Below are 25,095 nucleotides of genomic sequence, written 5' to 3'. Positions count from 1 at the left end.
ACCTGGAAACTGCTGGGAAAATGTCTGGAATAAATTGGCACTGGCTGTGGTGTTTGCTGGTAGGATCCTGCATGAACCTTTTGACACCCCTGTGTGAATTTATTTTTGCAAAGCAACATCATGCAAACCAGGTTGGGGAAGAGGCAGTTTCAGGCACAAATCCCCTGAACTATCATCAATGGAGAGACCATAAATGTTGTGATGGATGCTTGAAGGCAGTTTAATGTAGCACTGGAGAAAATAGAAGCCATTACCCCTGGAAGAGCTCCAGTTATGACAGAGAAAATAAATGGTGCTGTTACAAGAGATGTACTGACAACAAAATTCCTGCTGGCTGGGGAGGAGAGCAGAGCACAGTACAGAAACCTACAGACAATTACCCCTTATCTGAAGTAATGTTTATTTTTGGTTTAAATCCAACATGGAGACTGCTTGATAAAATGACTTAATCCAATCTGACGGAGGTTTAGTCTTAATTATACTTGTGCTTGGGAACTGCCCGGTCTTTGCCACTGCTCAGATCAGTGCTGAGACATTTCCCTGCTCAGCCCTGGACCTGCACAGAGCCTGGGCTGGCATTCCTGAGCAATGCAGGGTCAGGACAAGGGGGAACAGCTTCCCACTGCCAGAGGGCAGGGCTGGATGGGATATTGGGAATTGGGAATTGTTCCCTGGCAGGGTGGGCAGGCCCTGGCACAGCTGGGGCTGCCCCTGCATCCCTGGCACTGCCCGAGGCCAGGCTGGACACTGGGACAGTGGGAGGGGTCCCTGCCATGGCTGGGCTGGGATGGGATGAGATTTAAGGCCCCTCCCTATGGTGGTGTTCACAGGGGTCCCAGGATGAGGGAAGAGATGAGAATTTTGACTCTATGTTTCAGAAGGATGATTTATTATTTTATGATACATATTATATTAAAAGAAAATGATATACTAAAACTGTACTGAGAGAATAGAAGAAAGGGATTTCATCAGAAGCCTAGCAAAGAAAGAAAAGGAATGATAATAAAATCTTGTGACTGACCAGAGTCCCAACACAGCTGGATTGTGATTGGTCATCAAGTAAAAACAACTCACATGGACCAATCAAAGATGCACCTGTTGCATTCCACAGCAGCAGATAATTATTGTTTTTCTTTTCCTCTGAGGCTTCTCAGTTCTCAGGAGAAAAATCCTGTCAAAAGGATGTTTCATAAAATATGTCTGTGACGCCTCCCAACCGAAACCATTCCAGAACTCTGTTATTAATTTTCAGTCTATCCCATGGAACATTTTGTGTCTTGCATCCATCTCTATCTCCCAGATTTTTTTAATGGGAGAGGCTGAGGCAGCAGCTACAGCAGCAGGCACAGAGCATCCTCACACATCTTTCCTGCATCAGCTAGGAGAGAGGTCTTTCCACAGAAAATAAATGAAGCCACATTTTGAGCTTCCCAATTCAGCAGAGCTGGTGCCTGGCTGTGAAGGTATTCCTTCCCCATCCCAGCTGGGTCAGACTCAGGGGGATATGCAGATGTGTGATGGATTCCAGGATGTGGTGCTGAACAGGCACTGCTGCAAATCAGCCTCATAGCTGGATAGATCCAAAATCATAGACAGATCCAAGGAAATAATGCTGTTGATTTCAAATTAACTGTGTGTCAGAGTATTACTTCCCAGAAGAGTTGTGGGCAACCTGCAAATGGGTTCTTGCAGTGCTTGTGGGAATTGACTTGAAACTCTCACACTGACTGACTGGAAAAAGATTAATTGTAAACAAGAAATGGATGATTGTTACATATTGTTTGTACTGTTTTGATGTTTTTTCTTCATGAGGTCCCAGTAGGACTGTGTATTTTTGGTGTAGCTGGCACAGAACCAGCCTCGATGAAGGGTGGAATTGCTGCTCTCATATTTTGCTCAGGTTTATATTTCAGTGCATGTGGAGCGTCGTTGTTCTGCCAGGTGAGTGCAGCAGGCAGTGAGCTAATGCTGAGGAAGCTGATGCAGCACAAACTTTGATGTGTTTTCACCCTTCTGCCAGTGTTTTAGAAGGACTTGGGGTTCATCCCACCACAGGCACCTCACCCTCTCCCAGGGCAGGCTGGGGGCCTGGCACTGAGAGGCTCTGTAGCCCATTACCAATTCTGAAATCATGCAGGGCTTTGATAAGCCCTGCATTTTTATTGGCAGCTTCCCCAGGCTGCCTGCTCAGAGCTGCTGTGTCAGTGGTTTCACCTTGAGTGCACAGCAGAGCCTCGCAGGATGATGCCATTGTCTGCAGCACTGGGGAGGGAGCGTTGACTGAATCAGAGCTGATGCTCTCACTGTGTTTTCCCTGATGCTCCACAAGCTTCTCATCCCCACCTCAGCCTTCTCCCTTTTTAAATAAAGGCTGCTCCTCAATGGCTCTTGGCTCAGGATTTCTTTTTTCTTGTACTTCTGTGATTTTCCTGGGAGTGTGTGTGTGTCACATTCCTGTCCTGAGCAGCATGAAATTCCTGCCTTTGGGAATGTTTTCAGTGTCACTCTTGTCATGCAAGAAGAGGAAGGACTAAAAGAGGAAAGATGTAGAATGTAAAGGTAATAAACTGTTTGAAAAGGTCAAGTCTGGCCTCCATGTGTCACTCACTGGTGGTTTGCTGTAGCAAGGAGTGCAGAGCAAAATCAAAAACTGGGGGTCAGGATGGTTGAGAGTAACTTTAGGCTGAATATTCAGCTTGGGGAATTATCTTCATGCCTTTTTAAGGGAGCTGAGTCACTTAAACCGAGGTTACTTCTCTCTTCTTTCTGAGAGTTTGTGAAGCTTGCTGAATTTTTTTGTACAATTTACGGTTTTTACTTTGTGTAATAGCTTTGTAAATATTATTAGCTATATACTTTTTTTTCTGTCTTTCAGGTGTATTATTTGTACAATCCATGTATTTTCTGGGATTATTTGGAGGCCTAAGTTAATTTTAGCAGAATATGAAAAGGGGGTTTTAATTCAAAATATTACTCTTTCTCAAAGAAAAACTGCATCAAGTCACTTTTGACAACAGCAGATGGTAGCATTCTTATGCAAGTTATCTGTTTGCAGTGTGAAACAAAGCTTTCTGAACACCCTTTTTTTGTATATTCTGAAGTTTTCTGGGAGTTCTTTAAAGTTCTCTTAGACATAAAGGGATTGATGCTCATGAGAACATTTTCAGCACCAAGTGGAAGTTGAAGCCACCTTGAGGGCACTTCCTTCTCCTCCTTGCTGCCTCTCCAAGCAGAACCATGTGTGTTTCCAGCACCAGCCTGAGAAGACGCCAGGGCTCAGGGTGGTTGCAGACCTTTTTTCCTGAGGGAAATGGGTTTTTTGTGTTACATTTGCACAGACTGTGGTTTGCACAATAGCTTTGCCTCTCTGCAGCCAGTTAATGCTGATACAGTAACTTGAGTTACTCCTGCAAACCATTTCGTTTTAACTAAAATAGTGGCCTAGCCTGGTTGCTGATCTTATTTCCCTTTCAAGAGAGGAGAATGTATATTATTGATGCGGAATATATACAGTGTATTTTAATTTGTCATGACTGTGCTAGGAAGAGCAATGTGAGCTGAGATTCTGAAGTGAGAGAAGTTGCATCAGGGGCTGGTTGCACCCTGCCTGGTCTTTTCCAGATGCACATGATGAATTTTGTGTTTTTCCCTTCCATGACAAAGCAAATTCTGTTCCCTCTTAGGAGCACCCCATCCTCGGGCAGCCTTTCTTTGTGCTGCACCCCTGTCGAACCAATGAATTCATCTCTGCTGTGCTGAGAGGCTCACAGGAGCAGCACAGGTGAGGGGCTCTGCTGGGCTTTCTGCAATGCAGGTAAGGTCAGTCAGCTGCAGGGTGGAAAGGGACAAAGCTACTTCCTTAGTGCCAGCAGAATAAGATTTCTGTGTTGTCACTTCAGGCCTGAAAGTTAAAATACATTTGTGATAGGAAAAGTGAAGGAACAGCCCCATCTGAAGTTGTTTTGTGACTGTTTAGTCTGTCTGTAGTTCAGAAAAACCTGGGATAATATAATTATGGTGCTTTTTGTGGTTTTTTTTTCCCCCTAGACACACAAATTACATCACACTGTGGCTCAGTACTGTAGGCCCAGTTGTGGGCCTGAATCTGCCTTTGAGCTATGCAAAAGTGGCGCCTGAGCAGAGCACAGCTGTGGCTGAAAGGTAAGAGAAAAGGGAATCATCCTTTCCTCTCCCACCCTCCTGTTCCAAAGGTTAGATGGATAAATGGCAGAACCATCTCCTCCTCCTTTGAAGCTCTTGCTTAATTTAGGACTCACCTTTCAGTGTTTTGCTTACCTGCCTGCGTTGTTGCCTCACTTGATTTTCAGTGAAAATGTGAGAGGTGCTTAGCCTATTGCTGGCACCCTTCATGAGTCCAGAGTGTCCTTGAGCTCCTGGGGTCTCTCTCAGGTGTGGAGAAGTGTTTCATATTGATTCCCCCAGCACAGCATTGGGCTCTGGCATAACTGCTGCAAGGCTTTTGAGTTAACTCCTTTTTCTGTGTTTGCTCTCCCCTCTCCAGGGCCCTGAGCTGAAGGACTGGGAATGGTTAGGCTGTGATAAAGCTGCTGCAGGCTTCCCTGGGGGTGAAATGGAGGGTCCTCCCTGGCTGCTCGGCCATGCCAGAGTGGAAATGGTTGCTCATGGCTGTTTTGTGGCCAGAGCTCACCGCTGAGGATGTGGGAATTGGCTGCAGCTGTGGGAGCACCTCCCCAGCACCACCCAGACCTGAGCTCCCTTGAAGTCACTCATCTGCTGAGGCTGCACACAGATGCACGAGCCAGAGCCAGAGCCGCTGGATCCACTGAACTTGCCTCTAGAAAATCTGCACCATCTGTGGGGGCAGAAAAAGCAACATAGAAAAATGCTTATGGGACGTGGTGTGAGTGTGTGGAGCCAGGGTATGGGCTGGGACTGGCAGGCACCTTCTCCAGCCCATGTTCCCCAGCACACAGAACATCCTCATCCCGGGAGTGTCCCCACCCATCACACCTCAGGGAGCAGAGGGGTCAGGGCTGTCGCACCCAGAGCCCTTGGAGCCTGCACGGAGCGAGCAGGCCCAGCTCTGAGCTCAGGAGCCTGGAGCAGCCCTGTGGGAGCAGCTGGCTCTGCCCTGCTCTGCTGCTGCCGGGGCAGCTCTCTGTGCCCCGGGGAGCTGCTGCTGCTCCCAAGCAGTGTTCCTCCCTGTAGCTGTGGTTGTTGACAGGTTTGCTCCCTGCCCTGACACCTGTTGGGCTTTGGGGCTTGCCTGGTGGTGCTGCCACGGGGAGCCAGATGATGAGGAGCTCCCTGACCACCCGTCCTGGCTTCTCTCCCACTCCCATTTTGTTTGCAGTGTCAAACAGAGTCTGAGCAGCTGATACTGGAGCACAGATTCCACCCTGCACATTCAGCAATTGTCCCTTGCACGCAGAGTCTAGGGCGTGCCACGTCAGAGCTGGGATTTCACATTTCCAGATTCTCTTTTTTCAAATTATATGTATAATTTCCATTACTTGCCATTGGTGGACAGGGAATAGAGAGTGCAGTCCTTCAAATTCCATGGGCGCAGAATTTGTTTGCCAGACATTTGGAATTAATAATGAAAGCACATAGTTTATTTTGTTCTGTGTCATATCAACCTGAAAAGCCATTTTCCCCATGTAAGATTTACAAAATATGGCCTGCAGCTACATTGATTTTTTTTTTTTAACACTTTTGGTAACACATGCTTGATAATTGCATCCACAGCCCATTTTTAAATCTAAGTGAGACTTAGACAGGAGGAAGAGCCAACAAAAAGAGGTAACAGCAGGTTTAAGAGCTGTTAAATGTTCACCCCTCCTCTGTCATCTTCACTTGTGATACTCTGGAACAGTAGAAGCACTCAGCCTTCAAAATGTGGAATTTATATGTAAAGGAAAATAAATATTTGTATTTTACACTGAACAAGTCTCAACACCTATTGCTTTCTACCCTAATTCACCATTTGAATGATGGAGAAAGGATTATTTGACCAGGGCATTACAATGAGGTGACAGTGCTGTGTCTTATCAGTATCAAATTTCCCTGAAATTTGCCTGGAAAACTAAAATTCAGCTGTGTTCGTAGAAATACATGGAGGTTAGACAGAGAAACAAATACAGGCTAACATAAATATTTGGGACCAAGGAGATAAAAAAGCCCATTTGGATATCTCCTTTTTAATGCCTGGGGTGAGAGGTGAGCAACCAATTTCCTGTTTACATTTATGCCTTAATGACTTAGGATATCTTAACTGAATTTTTATGCCTGAAAATTATATACACATATATATTTTTTTTTTTAAATCAAGCGAATTGTGGCACTGCTTTGTGATTATGTTTTATGTCATGATTCATTATTTACTTAAACTATTGAAGATCCTTAGACTGCGCTTGGGTTTTGTCCACATGCATTGTCTGAACTCTTGCATCCTACCAAGGAGAGAATTTCCAGCTTAGATTTGTAAATTTGCTCAGTTGTTCATCTTTGCTGAACTGGGAAGACACATCAAGGGGGGTTCTTCACTTCTGGGGACTTCTGTAAGAGAGAACAGTCTCATACCTGCCTGGGTTGCTAGAATCATCAAGAGGAATTAATTTCATGTGTTCACCTAGGCCAAAAAATGTGTTTTTCTGGGGAGTGCAGTTGGTAGCCACATACATAATCCCTCATTTATGTCAGTGTGACCAGGTAAGAATTTAACCCCCTGCCAGGAGATTTGAGGTTGCCTGGCTTTGCTCACTAACGGGAACATTCCTTTCCAGGCAGGAAATGTGGAGCTACTTAATTACAGCTAAATACAGCCAAGTAATCAGTATCAATTCTTGCTGCAACTCCATGAATTTCAGCGAAACTTTCTCTAAAACTTCGGTATGATGATGGTTTCATGAGTCTGTTTGGACATCTGTATTTATATTGCACACGTATAATAAATTCAGTGCCAGCACAAAGGAAGGACGATTGCTCTTCCCTCTGAATGGTGAAGTTACAATTATTTCCTTAAAAATACTCTCTTGTAGAGAACAGCGTGTGTATGGGTATTTATACCTATTTTTAGCAACATGTGGGCTTTCAAAAAGTCTTTCAAGGAATTTAGTGCATTTTTTAGGAATAAATTCTTACCACCTAGAATAAAAAAAAAAAAAGCCTGAAGCTGAGAGCTACAAAAGTAACCCTGTATTGAGTGCTCAGGATTAGGGAGGTGTCACACAGGTTTTTATCTCTTGGATTTCAGGAAAATCTTAAAAACCCTGCACCGCGAGGAAGCTTTCAGTTCCCCACTTGAGAGGTTGTTGCAGCTGTCACCTCCCGAAGACAAATTCAGCTTAAGGCAGAGGGGATTTCACTGCTGTGTTTGAACAGAGAATGGATTTACGGAGCATCCTCTTAACACCTTCCTCAAGTGTGTTACAAAACAGCGCCTCCTGTACCAGCGGTATTGTTCAGTCAGGTGTTGCTGGTGTCAGATGGCTGGCCAGCTGCTTTAATAAGTGAAAATATTAATTAGTTTTGGTGATGAGGTGGAAAACGTGGCCAGCTGTGGATTCTCCTCTGCCTGGGAGGATGTTGGGTTATGTAACACATATCTTTTAGGCTCTAAACCAATCTAGTAGTGATTTGGTGACGTTTTGCTGGGTTCATCTTTCTCTGAGTTCTTCCTGCAGGGTCCAGGTAACACAAACTATTCCTGGGCACAGGCACAACCTCAGAATCACAGGATGGCTCGAGTGGGAAGGGACAGAGCCCACCCAGTGCCACCCTGCCATGACAGGGACACCTCCCACTGTCCCGGTGTCCAGCCCGGCCTCGGGCAGTGCCAGGGATGCAGGGGCAGCCCCAGCTGTGCCAGGGCCTGCCCACCCTGCCAGGGAACAATTCCTCATTGCCAAGGTCCCAGCCAGCCCGGCCCTCTGGCACCGGGAGCCATTCCCCGGCTGCCGTCCCCGCGGCCCTCGGCAATTGTCCGTGTCCGTCTTTGCCGCGGCCCCTCGGGCCCTGCGAGGCCGCCCTGAGCTCAGGCCAAAGCTTCTGGTGCCCGGGTGAGCGATGGCAGCCGTGGCACCTTTGCTGCCGGCAGAGCTGCTCCGTCCCTGTGCCCGTGCTGGAGCCGCCTCTGGCCCGGCTGCAGCAGCTGCAGCTCCTTGCTGGGCTGGCCCAGGGCTGGGGCAGCTCTGAGGGGCAGAGGGGCAGAATGGGCCTTGCGCTGCTGCCCCCGCTGGGCTGGGCCCGGCACGGGGCTCTGGGCTCGGGGCCCAGCACGGGGCTCTGGGCCCGGCACGGGGCTCTGGGCCCAGCACGGGGCTCTGGGCTCTGGGCCCAGCACGGGGCTCTGGGCTCGGCACGGGGCTCTGGGGTTTGGGCTCTGGGCCCGGCACGGTGCTCTGGGGTCCCAGCTGTGCCCCCCCCCAGGGCTGCTTAGCCCAGCCCGGATCTGCTCTCCAGCCTCTCCGCAGCCCCGGTTTGCCCGAATTTCCCCGTTTCCTTTGTCACAGCCCACTCAAGTTCTTGTCTCGAGCGTTTCCGTTTCAGCTGTCCTCTTCCGCTCCTGTCGCGACACCTGGTGGCGCCACGGCCTCACGACAGCGCCCGATGAATGTTCCCCCTCTGCAATTCGGAGATCCAGAACCGCCATGGGGACGGTCCCCTTCCCTTCTGCCTCCCCCCAGGAGCTGGACTACCCAAAATTCTGGGGAATTCTGAACGTATTCTTGGATTCCTTCTCAATTTCCATATAAATTGTTGAATTCTCACATAAATTCCTATATAAATAAGTGAATTATTTCAAATCAGAGCCTTTCCATCACCACACAGTTGTAACAAGGGAATTGTTCACTCCGACTTCAAATATTTGGAGGTTTGACTGCATTAAGAAACTGCTGAATTATGCCATTCTTATCTGGCAAAGCAGGTAAAAATTCAGACACCCAAGTCAGAGCACAGTGATGCTGTACCACAACATGTCTTCAAATTGGACACACTTGCCCCAAAAGACGCACAGTTAATTTGAGTTAATTTATACTCAGGAGGTGAAACTCTCTGGCTTGGGTCCATGGTTCCATCACCCCTTGAGGGCCCAAACCCAGCGAGTTCTGTGCCTGTGCTCACACCTGAGGCTGCAAGTGCTGCCACAAACACCATTCCCAGCACTCCACTGAGGATTTTTCTTGTGAGAAAGGCTCTTTTTCACAATTATGCATTAAAATTCCTGCACTTGTGATGCCCTGAGGGGTATTTTGATTCCTGATTAGTACCCCCAAAAGAACATTAGGATCTGGGCTTTTTCCTTGGCCAGATCTAGGCAGAAATTAAACTTCTTAAATGAAAGATTTCTGTGCCTGCCCCATCTCCTGCATCAACCCCCGAATAAGAAGCAGAGAACTCCTTTAAAACCTTAATAAGATTTTATTTGTGTTCCTGTCAGCCCGGTGAGCGTTTACGACCTGGGTCTCTCCTTCTTGCCCTTGTAGAGGGCCAGCAGGGACACGTTGGCCACCTTGACCACCTTGAAGCGCACGCCAGGGATGTCCCCCACGGCGTGGCCCTTGCGCCCGAAGCCGGCCACCAGCACCTCGTCGTTCTCCTGGGACAGGACAGGGACAGAACACGGGACAGTGAGCGCCAGAGCCAGCCCCACACACCCCTGAGCGAGCTGCACCTGCCCCACCACAGCCCGGACCCACCAAACCCAGCCCCGTGGCCAGACTGAATCAGTGCGAAGGCAATCAATCTGATTTTCACACTTCTCCTCACAAGGTTTTAGGGTGCTGGGCAATTACCTCGATGAAGTTCAGGCAGCCATCGTTGGGGACAAAAGCTGTGATTTTTTTGCCGTTCTTAATGAGCTGGACCCTGACACATTTCCTGATGGCAGAGTTGGGCTGCTTGGCCTCGACCCCCCTGCAAAGGAAACCAGCCAGCAAAGGAATCAGGGTGGGGCACCAGGAGGGGCATTAATTAAGTCAACCTTTTTACCTCGTGTTCACTGTAAATTGTATCTGTACCTCAACGCCTATGAGACAGAAGTACTGATTTAATAATTAATATACATTAATCTAGATTTAAGCCTGAATCCATAGAATACCACTTCCTATGCCAAACAGCAACTGAGATGATCTCCAGATTAATTCGATAAAATTCTAAAAAAAAAAAAAAAAAAAAACCAGAAACAGAAATCCCAGAACTGAAACCAAAAAACACTGCCTCAAAACCAGAGCTGTGGCAGCAGCATCCCAATGAAATTTGTAAATTATTTTTAAGCAGCAAAAGATGGAAGAAGTAGGTAGGATTTATGATACATGAGCATTATTTCCTTTCCATTTGTGCCAAAAAATCCTGATTATCAACTATGCAAAAAAAATTCCGATTTTTTTAAAATCCTAATTTTAAAACTAAAATTATTTTTTTAAACTTCTAAAATAAATTTATTTTGTTGAAGTCTTACCACAAATCTTGGTTTTCCCTAATTTTTGATAAAACCCCACACGTTTCCCATTCTGCTGTAAGCTGTGCCAACCCCTCCCATTTTTTAAAAAAACTAATTCTGGCCCAAGATTTTTATTCCCCCCCCCTCCACCCTTCTTGGAAAAAAACACCCCGAATCCCCGTTTTTCCCCATCCTTCGCGTGAGCAGCATCCCAGGGGCTCTAGGACGCCCATTCCATGTGGGAGGATCACCCACACTTTCTCCAGGACGATGCCCTTGGCGTGGGAAGCGCCCCCGAAGGGGTTGGCCTTCAGCGCCGTGCCCAGGTGCGCCTTCTTGTACTGCTTGTCGTGCCACTTCTGGTCCCGGCGGTGGCTGCGCAGCTTCCGAGCGGTGCGGAGGCCTCGGCACTTCCCTGCAGGGCGAGACGGGGCCGACGTGAGGCGGGGAGGGAGCCATGAGGGGAGGGCGGCCTGAGGCCTATGGCGGGCATGCGGCGGGTAATGGCGGACGCGGCCTCAGGGCCCGCAGCGCGGCCCGCAGCGCACACGGCCGGCTGCGGAGGGGCAGGCAGCGCCTGCAGAGCACTGCGGGCAGCGCCGGGGATCCCGCAGCCCCGCTCCCAGCCCCGCTCCCGGCCCCGGCCCCAGAGCAGAGCGGTTCTCACCCATCTTCTCCGCGCGGCTGCCGAACGAGAAAAGAGGGAGGAGGCTCCGCGCCCGCCGCCTATAGCCGCGCCCGGCAGGACCCGCGCGGGCTGCCCGCGCCGCGCCTGACACAAATAGCCACCGGCGCCGCGAAAGGCGGCTCGCAGAGAGCAGAAAGACCGCGGGTTCGAGTCCCGCCAGGGCGGAGCAGTGAGGACCCCTCCCGCTTGGGGCTGCAGGTTCGAGTCCTGGTGCGGCCGGTTCCTTCAGGCCTCACAGAAAATTGGGAAAGAAAGTTGTGGAACCAGAGCTAGACACGGAAAATCAGCGTGGATTTATTACCGTTCTGCTTGCGTGAGGGGTGACTCTCATCCCGTTACTCACACCGAGGTGCTCGCTTTTGTAGATCATATACAGTTTGTTACACAATGTGTTTTTTCATTCCAGAGGGTCTGCACCCGTTTCTAAAAGGCTTTCTACACATGCCAATCAATGTCACAGCTGTTAATGCACACTCACACGTATGCTCCAGCTCTTTTCACCCTCACCTGGCCACAGAGCTGAGGTGATATGAAAAATGCCAATCACTTGTTTTTTAAATTTTTAGAAGTTTAATAGTAATAAAATGGTTATAAAAATAGCAATACAATTAGAATAATAATAATTTGGAGAAATAGGATTAGGATAATACAAGCCAATAGAAACAAAGAGTTATGGATGTCCAAATACCGCTTTCTGGGCAAAAAAAGCCCAAAAAAGGACTCATGTTAACAGAGGATTAACCCTTAAAAATATTAACCTGTTGCATATTCATACACCTCATCCATGATGCATAAATTCCATTCAAACACAGCATTCTGTCTGGGCACTCTCAGCTGCTTTCTCTGAATCCTGATGGCATCTTCAGGGCTGAGCAATGCAGGAAGAAGTTTGTTTCTTCTGATAATGGAGCAATAAATTCTGTTTCTCTGAAAGATTCAGGTGTCCTGTGGCTGCTATCTCACTGTGAGTCCTTTATTTAAAAAAGTATCCTACATAGCATAGTTTCTATTTTAACATTTGGTTATAACCTAAAACTATATTCAACACACTACTTAAGAGAATTAATACAGCACAACTTTCTACCATAACACAGATAACATTCATTTTAATAATTGCCAAAAGCCAACCATAAAATACACATTTTTCACAGGTGATGAAAAATGGCCTGGCCCTGCCTGGTTACCTTTGCTGCCAAACCCAAGTGCCCAACCCACTCAGAGGAGCTCCTGGTTACTACTGGTATGCAGAACTGCCTATAAAAGATCACCTGATTGTTATCACTGACAGGTAAAACCGCAGGGTTTGTGGGCGTTTTTGTTTTTTTTTTTTGGTGTTTTATTTTTCTTGGGCCTTGTTTCCACAGAGGCCTTTGGGTGTCCATGGAATGGAGGGGTGGAGTCCCAGAGGTCACGGGTTCGAGTCCCTTGTAGGGTCTGAGCTGGGCAGGAATGGAGGGCTGGAGTCCCGGAGGTCGCGGGTTCGAGTCCCGTGTAGGGTCTGAGCTGGGCAGGAATGGAGGGCTGGAGTCCCGGAGGTCGCGGGTTCGAGTCCCGTGTAGGGTCTGAGCTGGGCAGGAATGGAGGGTTGGAGTCCCGGAGGTCGCGGGTTCGAGTCCCGTGTAGGGTCTGAGCTGGGCAGGAATGGAGGGCTGGAGTCCCGGAGGTCGCGGGTTCGAGTCCCGTGTAGGGTCTGGGTTGGGCAGGGTCTGTCCCCAGGGCCTGGTGAGGTTTGAACCAGAATTTCTGCCTGGAATGAGCCTGTGCTGAGCTGGGATCCCGCTATTCCCCCAGGGGGAAAGCAACAGGCTGAGAGAAGATGGCATAAAGTTTGTGAAAATGCGTGTTATATGATTGGCTTTTGGCAAATATTAAAATTTATTGAATAAATATTCAACTCATATAGTGAATGTTATATGTGTTATGGTAGAAAGTTATTCTGGAATAATTCTCCTAAGTAGTTTGTTAAATATAGTTTTAGGCTATAACATTATGTTAAAATAGAAATTATACTAAAGATACTTTTTTAAAAGAAAGAACTCACAGTGAGATAGCAGCCACAGGAATTATGTTAAAATAGAAATTATACTAAAGATACTTTTTTAAAAGAAAGAACTCACAGTGAGATAGCAGCCACAGGACACCTGAATCTTTCAGAGAAAGAGAATTTATTGCTCCATTATCAAAACAAATGAACTTTTCCTGCCTTGCTCAGTCCTGAAGATGCCATCAGGATTCAGAGGAAGAAGCTGACACTGCCCAGACAGAATCCTGTGTTTGAATGGAATTTATGCATCATGGATGAGGTGTATGAATATGCAACAGGTTAATATTTTTAAGGGTTAATCCTCTGTTAACATGAGTCCTTTTTTGGGCTTTTTTTGCCCAGAAAGAGGTATCTGGGCTGTCCGTAATTCTTTCTTTTTATTGTCTCGTATTGTCCTAATCCAAATTGTCCAAATTATTATTACTCTAATTATATTACTATTTTTATAACCATTTTATTACTATTATACTTTTTCAATTTTAAAAACAAGTGATTGGTTTTTCTCACACACAGGTTTCGGGTTCAAGTCCTGCTGAGGGTCTGGGCTGGGCAGGGCCTGTCCCCAGAGCTTGGGGGGCTTAAACAGGATTTCTGCCTGGCATGAGCCTATGCTGAGCTGGGATTCTGCTCTTCCCCCAGGGAGGGAAGCAGCAGGGTGAGAGAAAATGGGATAAAGTTGCAGCAGGAGAAGTTCAGGTTGGATACTTGGAGAATTCCTTCCTGGAAAGGGCTGTCCAGCCTGGACAGGGTAGGGTCCCTGTGCAAACCCAGGGCACCACAGGGAATATTTCCTTTTATTTATATATATATAATTATATATATATATATATAAATATATATATAAATATATATATTTATATTATATATATATTATATATATATAATATATATATAATATATATTATATATATAATATATTATATATATTATATATTATATATATAATTATATCTCTGCTCTGGGGTGCCCTGACCCCCAGGGCAGCACTGGCTCTGACCCTCATCCATGGAGAAAGTTTCCCAGACTTCAAGACAGACTGGAACCCACAAAAGTGGGAAATAGATTATGGAGAGCAGTGTAGGTGTGTCACTGGGTGAGAAATTGAGGGTTTGGGGTTTTTAGTGTGTTGTGGATGGCAGCAAGGTGGGGGGCACAGGGTGTCATCCTGGGTTTCTTCTTCATGCTGCTTCTTCCTTCTTCTCCATGGGTTTGGGTGGCATTTTGTAATTGGGCAGAAAAGTCTGCACTGTGGGCTCTGTGGGATCAGTTATTGGGTTAAAAGGGAAAATAATCCAGGTGTCAGTTCTTAATTGAATAGTTTAGCTTTGAAAGACCTTGTACCAAGAGATTGTTGGCCATTTTGTGGCGCTTTTCCAGTGTGCTGAGTGTGGACGGCATGCAAAACTCTAGGTAAGATAAAAATCAACAAGAATCTAAAAATCAAAAAAAAAATTCCAGCGTTTCTCTCTTTCCTGACACAAAACCACCCCTGGGAGGGCCCAGCCTGAGTCCCAGAAGTTGGGGAATCAGCAACAGGAACCCCAACAGGTCCCCATGGCTGGGGGGATTCAAAAGCAGGGTTGGGGACATGGGTGGGGTGGCCATGGCTGGTCTGATGGTTTCATGGATCTGTGAGCACAAAGCAAAGCACAAATATATTGACAGTTGTTCTGTTCCAACTACCACAAACACACAAGCCTTCAGTTAAAACAATACTTACTCATTTCAAATATAATACCTGCTTGTAAGCCTTAAAACGCAATGCGCAGAGCTGCATTATTAAGCTTAAAACTTCCTAATGTCTCACTAAATACACTTTTCTACAGCTTAAAGACTTATTCTAAACAAGCATTAATACACAAACCATTGTTCTGTTTGTCTTTACTTTTCTACTTTTTACATAATTTTCTGCTAACCTGTCTCATAACTGCTACTTAATTCCAATCCCAGTTCTGCTGTCTCTAAAGCCTACCTTTTGCAGCTTCCCCAAAACCCTCTGATTTTGTGGATTCCCACAGGAGATGGTTGGGCTGACTGGTTTCATGGGTCTTTTCCAACCTCACTGGCTCTGTGGTTCTTGCTTGCAGCTTTTCATGGAGTCCTGGAGTGGTTTGGGTTGGGAGGGACCCTAAATCCCATCCAGTGCCAGCCCTTGTGGGGGTTTCAGTTGTTGGTTTCTCTGGGTCTGGATTGAAGGCACTTCAGACAGTAATTCATGTTGTGACTCAGGTGTTTATTATTTCTTATCAGTGAAACAGTCTCACTGCTCTGAGTTCTGCAGCTTTTCGTTAGAAGGCACAAAATGCCAACAATCTCTTGTTCCAAGGTCTTTTAAGACTAAACTATCCAATGAAGAACTGACACCTGGATTATTTTCCCTTTTAACCCAATAACTGATCCCACAGAGCTGCAATGGGGACTTTTCTGCCCAATCACAAAATGCCACCCAAGCCCATGGAGAAGGAGGAAGAAGCAGCATGAAGAACAAACCCAGGATGACACCCTGTGCCCTCCATCTTGCTGCCATCCACAACACACTAAAAACCCCAAACCCTCAATTTCTCACCCAGTGATGCACCTACACTGCTCTCCATAATCTATTTCCCACTTTTGTGGGTTCCATTCTATGTTGAAGTCTGGGAAACTTTCTCCATGGATGAGGGTCCGAGCCAGTGCTGCCCTGGGGGTCAGGGCACCCCAGAGCAGAGATATAATTATATATAAATAAAAGGAAATATTCCCTGTGGTGCTCTGGGTTTCCACAAGACACTTTCCTCCATCCCAGGCTGCTCCAAGCCCCATCCTGCCTAGCCTTGGACACTTCCAGGCATCCAGAGACATTGTGATTTTTAAATTTCTGCACTGCTCCTGAGCAGATCTGCACAGAGTGAAGTCCTGTAACAGAAACAAGCTCGTATTTCTGGTTTCTGAAAGCTGCTTCAGTCCATGCTGCCAAGCTGCATCCATCCAAATCATGAACGTTCCCTTCCCCTTTCGGGAATGACTCTGAAGAGGCAGTAATTAGATATAAACACATCATTTTTAACACAGCCTTTGCTCGTGGCTGAAGTGGAAAATACTTATTTTGTATTTACGTGTTTGTGTTTACACAGTCCTGGTTTTAAATACAATCTTTATATAATAACTAATAAAAAAATTCTAAATTTATAAAAATCCAACCTCCCCCTGCAGAAGAAACCCCAAGCAATCCCATACAGAACCATAAACTCCATCAACACTTTGAAGAGAAAACATTACTGTTATAAAAGACAGCTCTTGAAGATGCAGTTCCAGTGCTGGAATTCAGTTGTAGTTTGGCAATTTCAAAACCATTTTGTCTTTGTGAAAATGCTGCAGCTTTGCTTTACAAAGCTAGGAATACTTAAAATCTGACTAGGAAGACAATTGGTGAATGTAACATAAATATACCACAATAAACTGCTATTTATTGGACAAATATTCATTAAAAGGTGAAGATCTGGGAAAGAGATGGTTTGCCATGGAGCTACTATGGGGTTTGCTCTTTCCTTTTAAACTACACCAGAACTTTGGGACAGTTCTGTTAAGACAAATTTCCTTTGTTTCACCACATTCTTCAAAATTACTGTTTTAGGGGGTTTTTTTGGTGGTATTTTTTTGCTTTTTTTTTTGTATGTTTTTTGTTTGTTTTTTAAATCCAATATGTCATGTTTTAACCCCAGATTGCAGCTAAACACCACACAGCCTCTCCCTCATTCCTGGAAGGGAATTGTACCAAAAAATGGGTTCAGATAAGAACAGGTTACTAACTGAAGTAAACAACAGTTAAGAGCACGTGTCTGATTTGAGACAACAAATAAGAATAAAGTCAATATTCAGGCTGATGGGTGAGAGGTGTGCAGGCACAGGTGGCCTCAAGGTGTGTCCCTGGAAGCACACGGGGTGGGAACAAGATGACCATTAGTGTCCAACCCGAATTAATCATTAATCTGGTTTTCTGGGACCCACAGAGAGTCTGAGACTCTTTCCTTTTCTCAGACCTCCCTCCTGGGCAGGCCCTCAGGGCAGCTTTGGAGAGAGAGCTGCCAGATAAGCGCTGCTAAAATTAAATGTCTTGGTTGGCCAAGCAGACAAATCCACCCGAAATCCCACCACTTATCCTGAAACTGCCGCTCTAATCTGATCTCTGGTGCCTGGCATCCCGTGGTGCTGCACAGCTGGGTTGTGACACACACTGGAATTTTGTGGGTTTTTTATTGTGGGGCACAAAAAAAGGTAATTCTGGAATCCCAGGCTATTTTGGGTTGGATAGAATCTTAAATCCCACTCCCCTGCCATGGCAGGGACATGTGGTTATTAATTGTTATGCTGTTGTGAGGTCCCCAGGATGAGGTGAGGGATGAGAATTGACTCCAAGTTCTTAGAAGGCTGATATAGAATAGAATAGAATAGAATATTGATTATATAGAATATTTATATATAAAAATATACATAATATATAAAAGATATAAAATATATATTTATATATATTTATAATATAATATATAATAATATATATTACATATTATATTGAAAATATATGAAAATATATAAAATGTGTAATAATATAATATAATATAATATAATATAATATAATATAATATAATATAATATAATATAATATAATATAATATAATATAATATAATATAATATAATATAATATAATATAATATAATATTTTATATGGATTGTATATATGTATTATATTTTTATATATAAATATATATAATATAAATTTTATATATAAATACATATAATATATATTATATATAAATTATAGATAAATTATCTATATATATGTATATATGAATAAATTGTATAATACGTAAAAATATATAAATATATGTAATAGAATGGAATGGAATAGAATAGAATAGAATAGAATAGAATAGAATAGAATAGAATAGAATAGAATAGAATGGAATGGAATAGAATAGAATAGAATAGAATAGAATAGAATAGAATAGAATAGTGTATAATAGTATATTATATTATATGATATTTTAATATAATATAATAATTATTCTATTCTATTCTATTCTATTCTATTCTATTCTATTCTATTCTATTCTAAAACTATACTAAAGGAAGAGAAAGGAGCTATCAGAAGGCTGGACAAGAATGAATAATAAAAACCTGTGACAGACTCAGAGTATCTGACACAGCTGGACTGGGATTGCTCATTAATTAAAAACAATTCAAATGGAACCCACCAAGGATGCACCTGTTGGTAAACAACCTCCAAACCACATTCCAAACAATCAGATAATTATTGTTTACATTCCTTCTTGGAGGCCTCTCAGCTTCTCAGGAGACAAATCCTGGCAAAGGGATTGTTTGGAAAAATCAGGGTGACAGGGACACCTTCCAGTCTGCTCCCATCCCAAATGTCCAGCCTGGCCCTGGGATCCAGGGATCTCTGCCAGGGATGCAGAAAAGAGTTGTGAAAGGATTATTTTTTGCATCCTACCCCAAAAGGATGCTTTTTGGCCTGGTTAGTTTCCCAGAGGGAGGATGGTGCTGGAACTGAGACAAAATTTTTGTCAATTTTAAGGCCGGTTTTCTGTCCTTGCTTCCCTGCATTGTCAGTGCACTGTGAATCACAGCAGCAATGATCTGTTAGATTAAAAAGGGGATGGTTAAAGTGGCTGACACCTCACACTTTGGTTAATTTGGGAAGCTTTGTGGTGACCTGTAATGGCACTGGGAGGTAACTGCGAACAGCTGGAAATGATTTCCGCTGCGCGTGTGTGCCTGAGGAGACGCAGCCACAGGGATGAATTATCCACCTTTGTGCCGTGCCAACCCAGCCTGTGCACCACTCCTGCAGCACAGCTGTCACCCCGGGCTCGCCATGGGTGTCCATCTGGTCACTCTGTGTGACAGGGGTGGTGTCCGGTTTATCTCGGCTGTTTGAGGGGCCTGGAAAGGCCCGGAGTGGCCTTGGGGCAGCCCGCGTATCGAAGGACGAGAAGAGGCTTCAGTTCTTCTTTCGGTTTTTATGTTTATTAATTGTTTATCTAAAAGATGTTCTTTCAGCCACCAGAGATCTGCTCAGCAGCCAGCCATGGGCACACTGTCTGCCCTCCCGGGCAGCCACGTATCTTTATACCCTTTGTTACGTGTACAATATTTATCATTTCTCCCCAATACCATCTATTCTTATAACTCGGTGCACTCTCAGTAATAACCAATCCAAAGGTGCCACCATCACCAAAGAAGATGGAGGAGAAGAGGAAGAAGAAGAAGGACAGGACACATCCCAATTCCTCCATCTTACTCCTCCAAACCCCCCTGTACATAAATCCTAAACCCTGTGTCTCACCCTCTAATTAGCTAATCCCTTCACCATTCACCCTGTGAAGCCCTCATCCTTGTCATCTCCTGTGTAGGACCAAAGTCCAGCCACCAGACACTTCTGGCAACATTCCAGGACTCCCGAGCCCCCCAAGGTGGTCTCGGAGGCTCAGCATCTCAGGACTGAGATCTTGAGATCCGACAGGGTGGCTGGACAGCGGTGACACACCGGGGGTGGCCCTGTCACTGTCTGACTGCTTCACAGCCCTGACAGAGCGCTGTGAGCCTTGCACCGACTTCCACTGAACGTAATCACACTTCCTGCAAGGCAGATTTAAAAAAAAACACACACAAAAAAATTATTTAAAGTACAATAAGAGCTGCAATGCCTCCTTTAGAAGGAGGAGGGAATGTCTGGCCTTGGTGGGAGATGGGGAGCAGACAAGTGGCACCTTGCTGATCCTCAGAGGGGGAGTTCTGCATCAGGAGTAACCACAACCAACACCACATCTCCAAACTGGGGGGGGAAGGATGACAAACAGCAGTTTTCTTGGAATGCTGGACGCTTCTCAGCCCAGCACTGACCATTTTCAGCCCAGCACAGCCCATCTTGCAGGCTGCACACAGCAGGACAAGGGGGACCAGCCTTGGGCTGAGCCAGGGTGGGCACAGGAGGAATTTCCCCATGGAAAGGGGGCTCAGGAACTGGAATTGCCCAAGGGGCTTGGAGTGCCCAGCCCTGCAGGTGGCACCTGGAGGTGGCACTGAGAGCCCTGGGCTGGGGACAGGGTGGGGATGGGGCACAGCTGGGACTCGGTGTCTGAGATGGATTTTCCACCCTCTGTGACCCTGGGATCCTGGGATTCTGCTGACTTCCCACTGACTTTGCCCCACAGGTGGTTCATTTGTGGCCACAAAAAGTTCAAGGATGAAGCTTTTCCTGGTTGATTTCTGTGGGAATCCACAGAATCAGAGGGTTTGGGAAAGCTGCAAAAGGCAGGCCCAGAGACAGCAGAACTGTGACTGGAGCTAAGCAGCAGCCAGGAGATTGGGCAGCAGAAAAATTATTTAAACTGTAGAAAAGCAAGGACAACTAGAACAATGGTCTGTGTATTAACACTTGTCTAGAATAACTCTCTAAGCTACAGAAAAGTTTATCTAGCAAGATATTAGGAAGGTTGAAGCTTAATAATGGAGCTCTGTGCATTGTGTTTTAAGGCTTATATGTATTTCAATAAAAACCAGGCAAAAGTGCGACAGCAATTCAAAAAAGGAATCACAAGAGCTCCCCCAACCACGCCCTTGTCAGGACTGCTGTGTGCAAAGCTCTATTCAGAATTTGTTACAAACCCCAGTAACCCAGAGATGCTGATTTTGTCATCATTCTTCACCAGAACGAGGATCTAATTTATTTTCAGGTACCAAGTGTATTTCTTTATGCTTGAACTTCATAAGAAAAGCAGCATTAAAAAAGAAAATATTGATTAGTTGTTACTATCAGCAAGAGTCAAGGCGTGAGAAAAGGCTTTTACTCTTGCTCTTTGCTTCACCAATACTCCAGTTGATTGCTGATTATTGGTTTATTATCACAACCCCGAGCATTAATATATAACAAGAGTCACTTGTTATATATTAACTGATTTATTCTGGTTTAACCTATGCTGGCAGTTTGGTGTTAGGTGTTTTCTCGGTTCTCTGCAATCCCCCCATTTTTTCTGAGCCAATTTGAAATATTTTTTCTGGTGTGAAATGGTGGTCCAAGAAAGCAGGTATTGATAAATTGATAAATGGAAACACAGTGGGTGGAAATGCAGCTAAAGGTGCATTCAGATCTTCATCTGGGGTGAACCTGTGTTGAATTTACCTGTGGCCTGCCGTGTATTGTTTATGACACTTTCTTTCACTTTCTCTGCCCTGAAAGAACACTTTTTTTTCTCTCCTTTTTGCCCCTGCTGGTTTGTATTTCAGAGTTTTTATTTCTTATCTTTTACTCCCAAGTGGATGAGGAATGCCTGGGGAGTGGATGCACGTGGATCAGATCTCCAGGCACCACCAGAAAGCCTCTCTGTGCCTTTCCCCCCATTTATTTAGGAGCCAGCAGTGCTGAGGCATTGGGCAGTGACATTAGTGACCTCACAGTGTTTAGAAATGTGTTTGACACTTCTCTCCATTCTGTCCCTGGGCTGCTTAAATTTTTTAAAATGAGCCCTGTGTCCGTTCTGGTGTAATTGCTGTAATTTCAGCATCATGCATTGCTGGTGCTTCTCAGAAAATTTAGGGGCTATCTTCAAGTGGTGTTTGATAAATCCTACATTCCCTCATCGCATTTTTCAATCTGGGATTGTCACATAAGCATCTTTACTCCTCCTTAAATTGGATAGAAGCCGCTCAACTGAGGACAAGCTGTTGGGGGATTTCTCAGATACCCTCTGCATCCCAGAAGGAGAAATGAATTAAGATGGCAAATCCTTTTTAATGATTACAATGCTAAAGCCCCAATCATTCTCCAATATCTGAAATGCCACAGGCAGGAGCTCCTGATCAGCCAAGTGAAGCCTCAGTGGTGGTGCCATCAGCAGGTACAGGGCAGGGCTGGGTGTCTGATGTCTGCAGGTTGGTCTATGGCTGTGTCCTGCCTGATATTTAAGGATTTTTGTTGGGAAGGATGGAAGTTTGACAAGAAAGTCTCACAGATACGTGTGCCCAGCACAAAGATTTTTAAATGTAGAGTCTGATGAAAAATAGAGATGGAAGCAAGTTTTGATAGAGAAGAAAAGAATTGCTGAGCCAGTCTCACTGGATAACCAAGGAGGCAAAGGGTGTGTTAGTTAGAAGGGGTTTTATGGCTCAGAGCAAAGGATAAACCCACCCCAAACAAGAAGATGATTTCACCAAGCAGAAAGAGAGCACAGGCAAACAAGGCAGCAAATGTGGCAAGTGGGAAAAAGGTCTCAGAATTTCCCACTGCAAGGAAAACTGAAAAACAACTTCTAGCTTAAACTGTAATGTACTGACTTTAGTGATTGGAGAACAGCAACATGAATATGGTCATTACAGTAGTTATGATGGGCTGTAGATAAGAGTTAAGGTATAGATTGGTTCTGCTGTATGAAGATGCTCAGCAAAGAAAAGTATAGAATGCATTTGTAACCCAAAGAAAAGTATAGAATGCATTGTAACCCAAAGAAAAGTCTATAATGCACTGTAACCAAACCCAAAGGGTCTCCAGGGCTGCCTGCAGCTGGAGCTGACAGCTGTGGGCACAGCTCTGTCACCCACAGCCCTGGGCTGCTGTGACACCTTGGATGGAATAAACTGCATTTTGGAGAGTCCCTGCAGTCCTACACCCCTCATTTTGGCTCTTACGGATTTTGGAACTAGATGACCTCTAAGGTCCCTTCCAGCCCAAGCCATTCTTAGGGGTACCAGTGTGTGTGACCCTCAAATCTCTTGAGGATGACCCAGACAGAGCCAACCCCCTGCAGTCACAGGGATGTGTGGGGGCTTTGGTGTTTTGATCTGTCAGGAGCCAGGGCATCCCTCTGTCTGTCCCGAGCAGCCCAGACCCTGCCAGGGGGCTCAGAGCCCAAAATGCCCCTGTGGGTTTGATTATGACCCATGGAGCAAGTGACCAACCTTAGATGAAGATCTGCAAGCCACAACAAATTAAGTAGAATGACAGTGGATTTATCACAGGGTGAAAAAGTAGATTTTGGGGTTTTTACAATGGGGGTTGAGGGGCCAAGATGGAGTAATTTGGGCATGTCCAGCCTTTCTTCTTTTTCCTCTTGGCCTCCATCTTCTGCTGTGATGGTGGCGCTTTTGGATTGGTTTAGAGTAGCAGCTCACTGTCTAACATAGGTGATAGGTACTGGGAAGTTATTGTAAATATTGTACATTTAGTTTTTAGTATAAAGACATAACACTACCCCTGGGGCAGGCAGAATGCCTCTGTCTGACCTGCTGAACAGACCTTGGCTGGACAGGAGAAAGAATTTTATAGATAAGGAACAATAAACAACCTTGAGACTGAGAAATGAAGAGCTCTGACTGCTTCTTTGAGCCCCGGGCTGGGAACAGAGACTTTGTGACACATCTCGGGGTCACTGTGAGCAGCCAGAGACCCCGACATTGATCTGAAACACCAAACTGCAATTCTGTGGGCACTTCACAGCTGTGGCCTGGCCTAGAGCTTCCCAGTGCCAGAGGGCAGGGCTGGCTGGGACCTTGGCAATGAGGAATTGTTCCCTGGCAGGGTGGGCAGGCCCTGGCACAGGGTGCCCAGAGCAGCTGGGGCTGCCCCTGCATCCCTGGCACTGCCCGAGGCCAGGCTGGACACTGGGACAGTGGGAGGTGTCCCTGCCATGGCACTGGGTGATTTTTAAGATCCTTCCCAAGCCAAACCACTCGGTAATTTTAGAATTCAAAGCACCAAAACAATTGGTCCAGGAAGCTGGACATGCATGAAATGAATTAGTGCTGAAGAAAGGAAACTGCTTCCAAATATTTGGGCTCCAAAGCTTGCAGTGCCTTGCTTTCACATCAGTTAGGTGGAGATATTTAACATAACATCTATCATTTAACACTAACATCTATCTCACCTCTATTATCTTTAGGTAACACAAGATATTATAAGACTCAAGAATACAGGCAATTCTTTCTGTGAACAGAAGGAGAAATTCCAGAGCTGCTCGTAAACATCACCCTCGCCTCCCTTTAAGGTTAGGGTTAAGTGCAGATGGGAAGTGACCCTGAGTGTGATTTTGGAGCCCGTCTGGTCCTGTTCCCTCTTGCCCTGAGCAAGCAGCTCTCTCTCTCACCCGGGGGCAATTTCCCCAGACGGAGTGATGATTGCTTCAGGAGATACCTGGGAGGTGCAGGGGCACACGGGGGGCGATGTTAGCGCAGCTGGAGTGGGGATGGAGCGGGGATAAAACGGGGATGGGTAAAGGAAGGAGAGGGGATGGAGAGGGGGATGGAGCCAGGGATGGAATGGGCATGGAGCCAGGAATGGAGTGGGAATGGAGCAGAGATGAGGCCAAGAATGGAACCGAGGATGGAGCAGGGATGGAGAGGGGGATGGAGCAAGTATGGGACTGGGGATGGAGCGAGGATGGAGTGGGGATGAGGTAGGGATGGAGCTAGGATGTAGCCAAGGATGGAACCGGGAATGGAGTGGGGATGAGGTAGGGGATGGCAGCAGGGATGGAGCCAGGGATGGAGTGGGCATGGATTGGGTATGGTGTGGAGATGGAATGAAGATGGAGCGGGAATGGTGCTGCAGATGGAGCCGCGATGGAGCTGGGAATGGAGCAGGGATGTTTTTGGGAATGGAGAATGGGATGGAGTGGGAGATGGAATGGGGATGGAGCAGGGATGGAGCAAGGGTGAGGCAGGAGATGGAGCCAGGAATGGAACGGGGATGGAGTGAGGGATGGAGCTGGGGATGGAGCCGGGATGCAGTGGGGATGGAGCCGGGATGGAGCCGGGAATGGAGCCGGGGATGGAGCCGGGATGGAGCGGGGATGGAGCCGGGGATGGAGCCGGGATGGAGCCGGGATGGAGCCGGGATGGAGCCGGGGATGGAGCCGGGGATGGAGCCGGGATGGAGCCGGGATGGA

The 25,095-nt window shown here is 46.0% G+C and overlaps 2 protein-coding genes across 2 annotated transcripts in view; one reads left to right on the top strand and one right to left on the bottom strand.

The window, feature by feature from the left end:
* Positions 1–4,658, top strand: part of ATG10 (autophagy related 10) — a 59,272-nt gene extending 54,614 nt beyond the window's left edge. The window contains exons 6-8 of the mRNA XM_064736473.1: positions 3,684–3,781; positions 4,048–4,161; positions 4,523–4,658. Of these exons, the coding sequence (XP_064592543.1) occupies positions 3,684–3,781; positions 4,048–4,161; positions 4,523–4,535 (225 nt within the window). The 3' untranslated portion in view covers positions 4,536–4,658. The remainder of the gene's footprint in view (positions 1–3,683; positions 3,782–4,047; positions 4,162–4,522) is intronic.
* A 4,727-nt stretch (positions 4,659–9,385) lies between these two features.
* RPS23 (ribosomal protein S23) lies at positions 9,386–11,162 on the bottom strand. The gene is made up of 4 exons (XM_064735794.1): positions 11,094–11,162; positions 10,682–10,841; positions 9,780–9,900; positions 9,386–9,583 (listed from the first exon to the last, which is right to left on the bottom strand). Exons 1-4 carry the CDS (start codon positions 11,095–11,097, stop codon positions 9,437–9,439), a joined length of 432 nt encoding a protein of 143 aa, XP_064591864.1. The 5' UTR covers positions 11,098–11,162; the 3' UTR covers positions 9,386–9,436.
* Between the last annotated feature and the right edge of the window lie 13,933 nt (positions 11,163–25,095).

This window comes from Zonotrichia leucophrys, chromosome Z (genome assembly GCF_028769735.1).
Source record: "Zonotrichia leucophrys gambelii isolate GWCS_2022_RI chromosome Z, RI_Zleu_2.0, whole genome shotgun sequence".
Taxonomy (NCBI): Eukaryota; Metazoa; Chordata; class Aves; order Passeriformes; family Passerellidae; genus Zonotrichia; species Zonotrichia leucophrys.
This window is presented reverse-complemented; position numbering and strand designations above follow the sequence as displayed.

Excerpts from the sequence above, each read along its gene's own strand:
- RPS23 (XM_064735794.1), bottom strand. Across the intron at positions 9,901-10,681 it reads GGCATCGTCCTGGAGAAAGT|GGGGGTCGAGGCCAAGCAGC; the intron begins GTGGGTGATCCT and ends TTTCCTTTGCAG. Across the intron at positions 9,584-9,779 it reads GCTGCCTGAACTTCATCGAG|GAGAACGACGAGGTGCTGGT; the intron begins GTAATTGCCCAG and ends GTCCTGTCCCAG.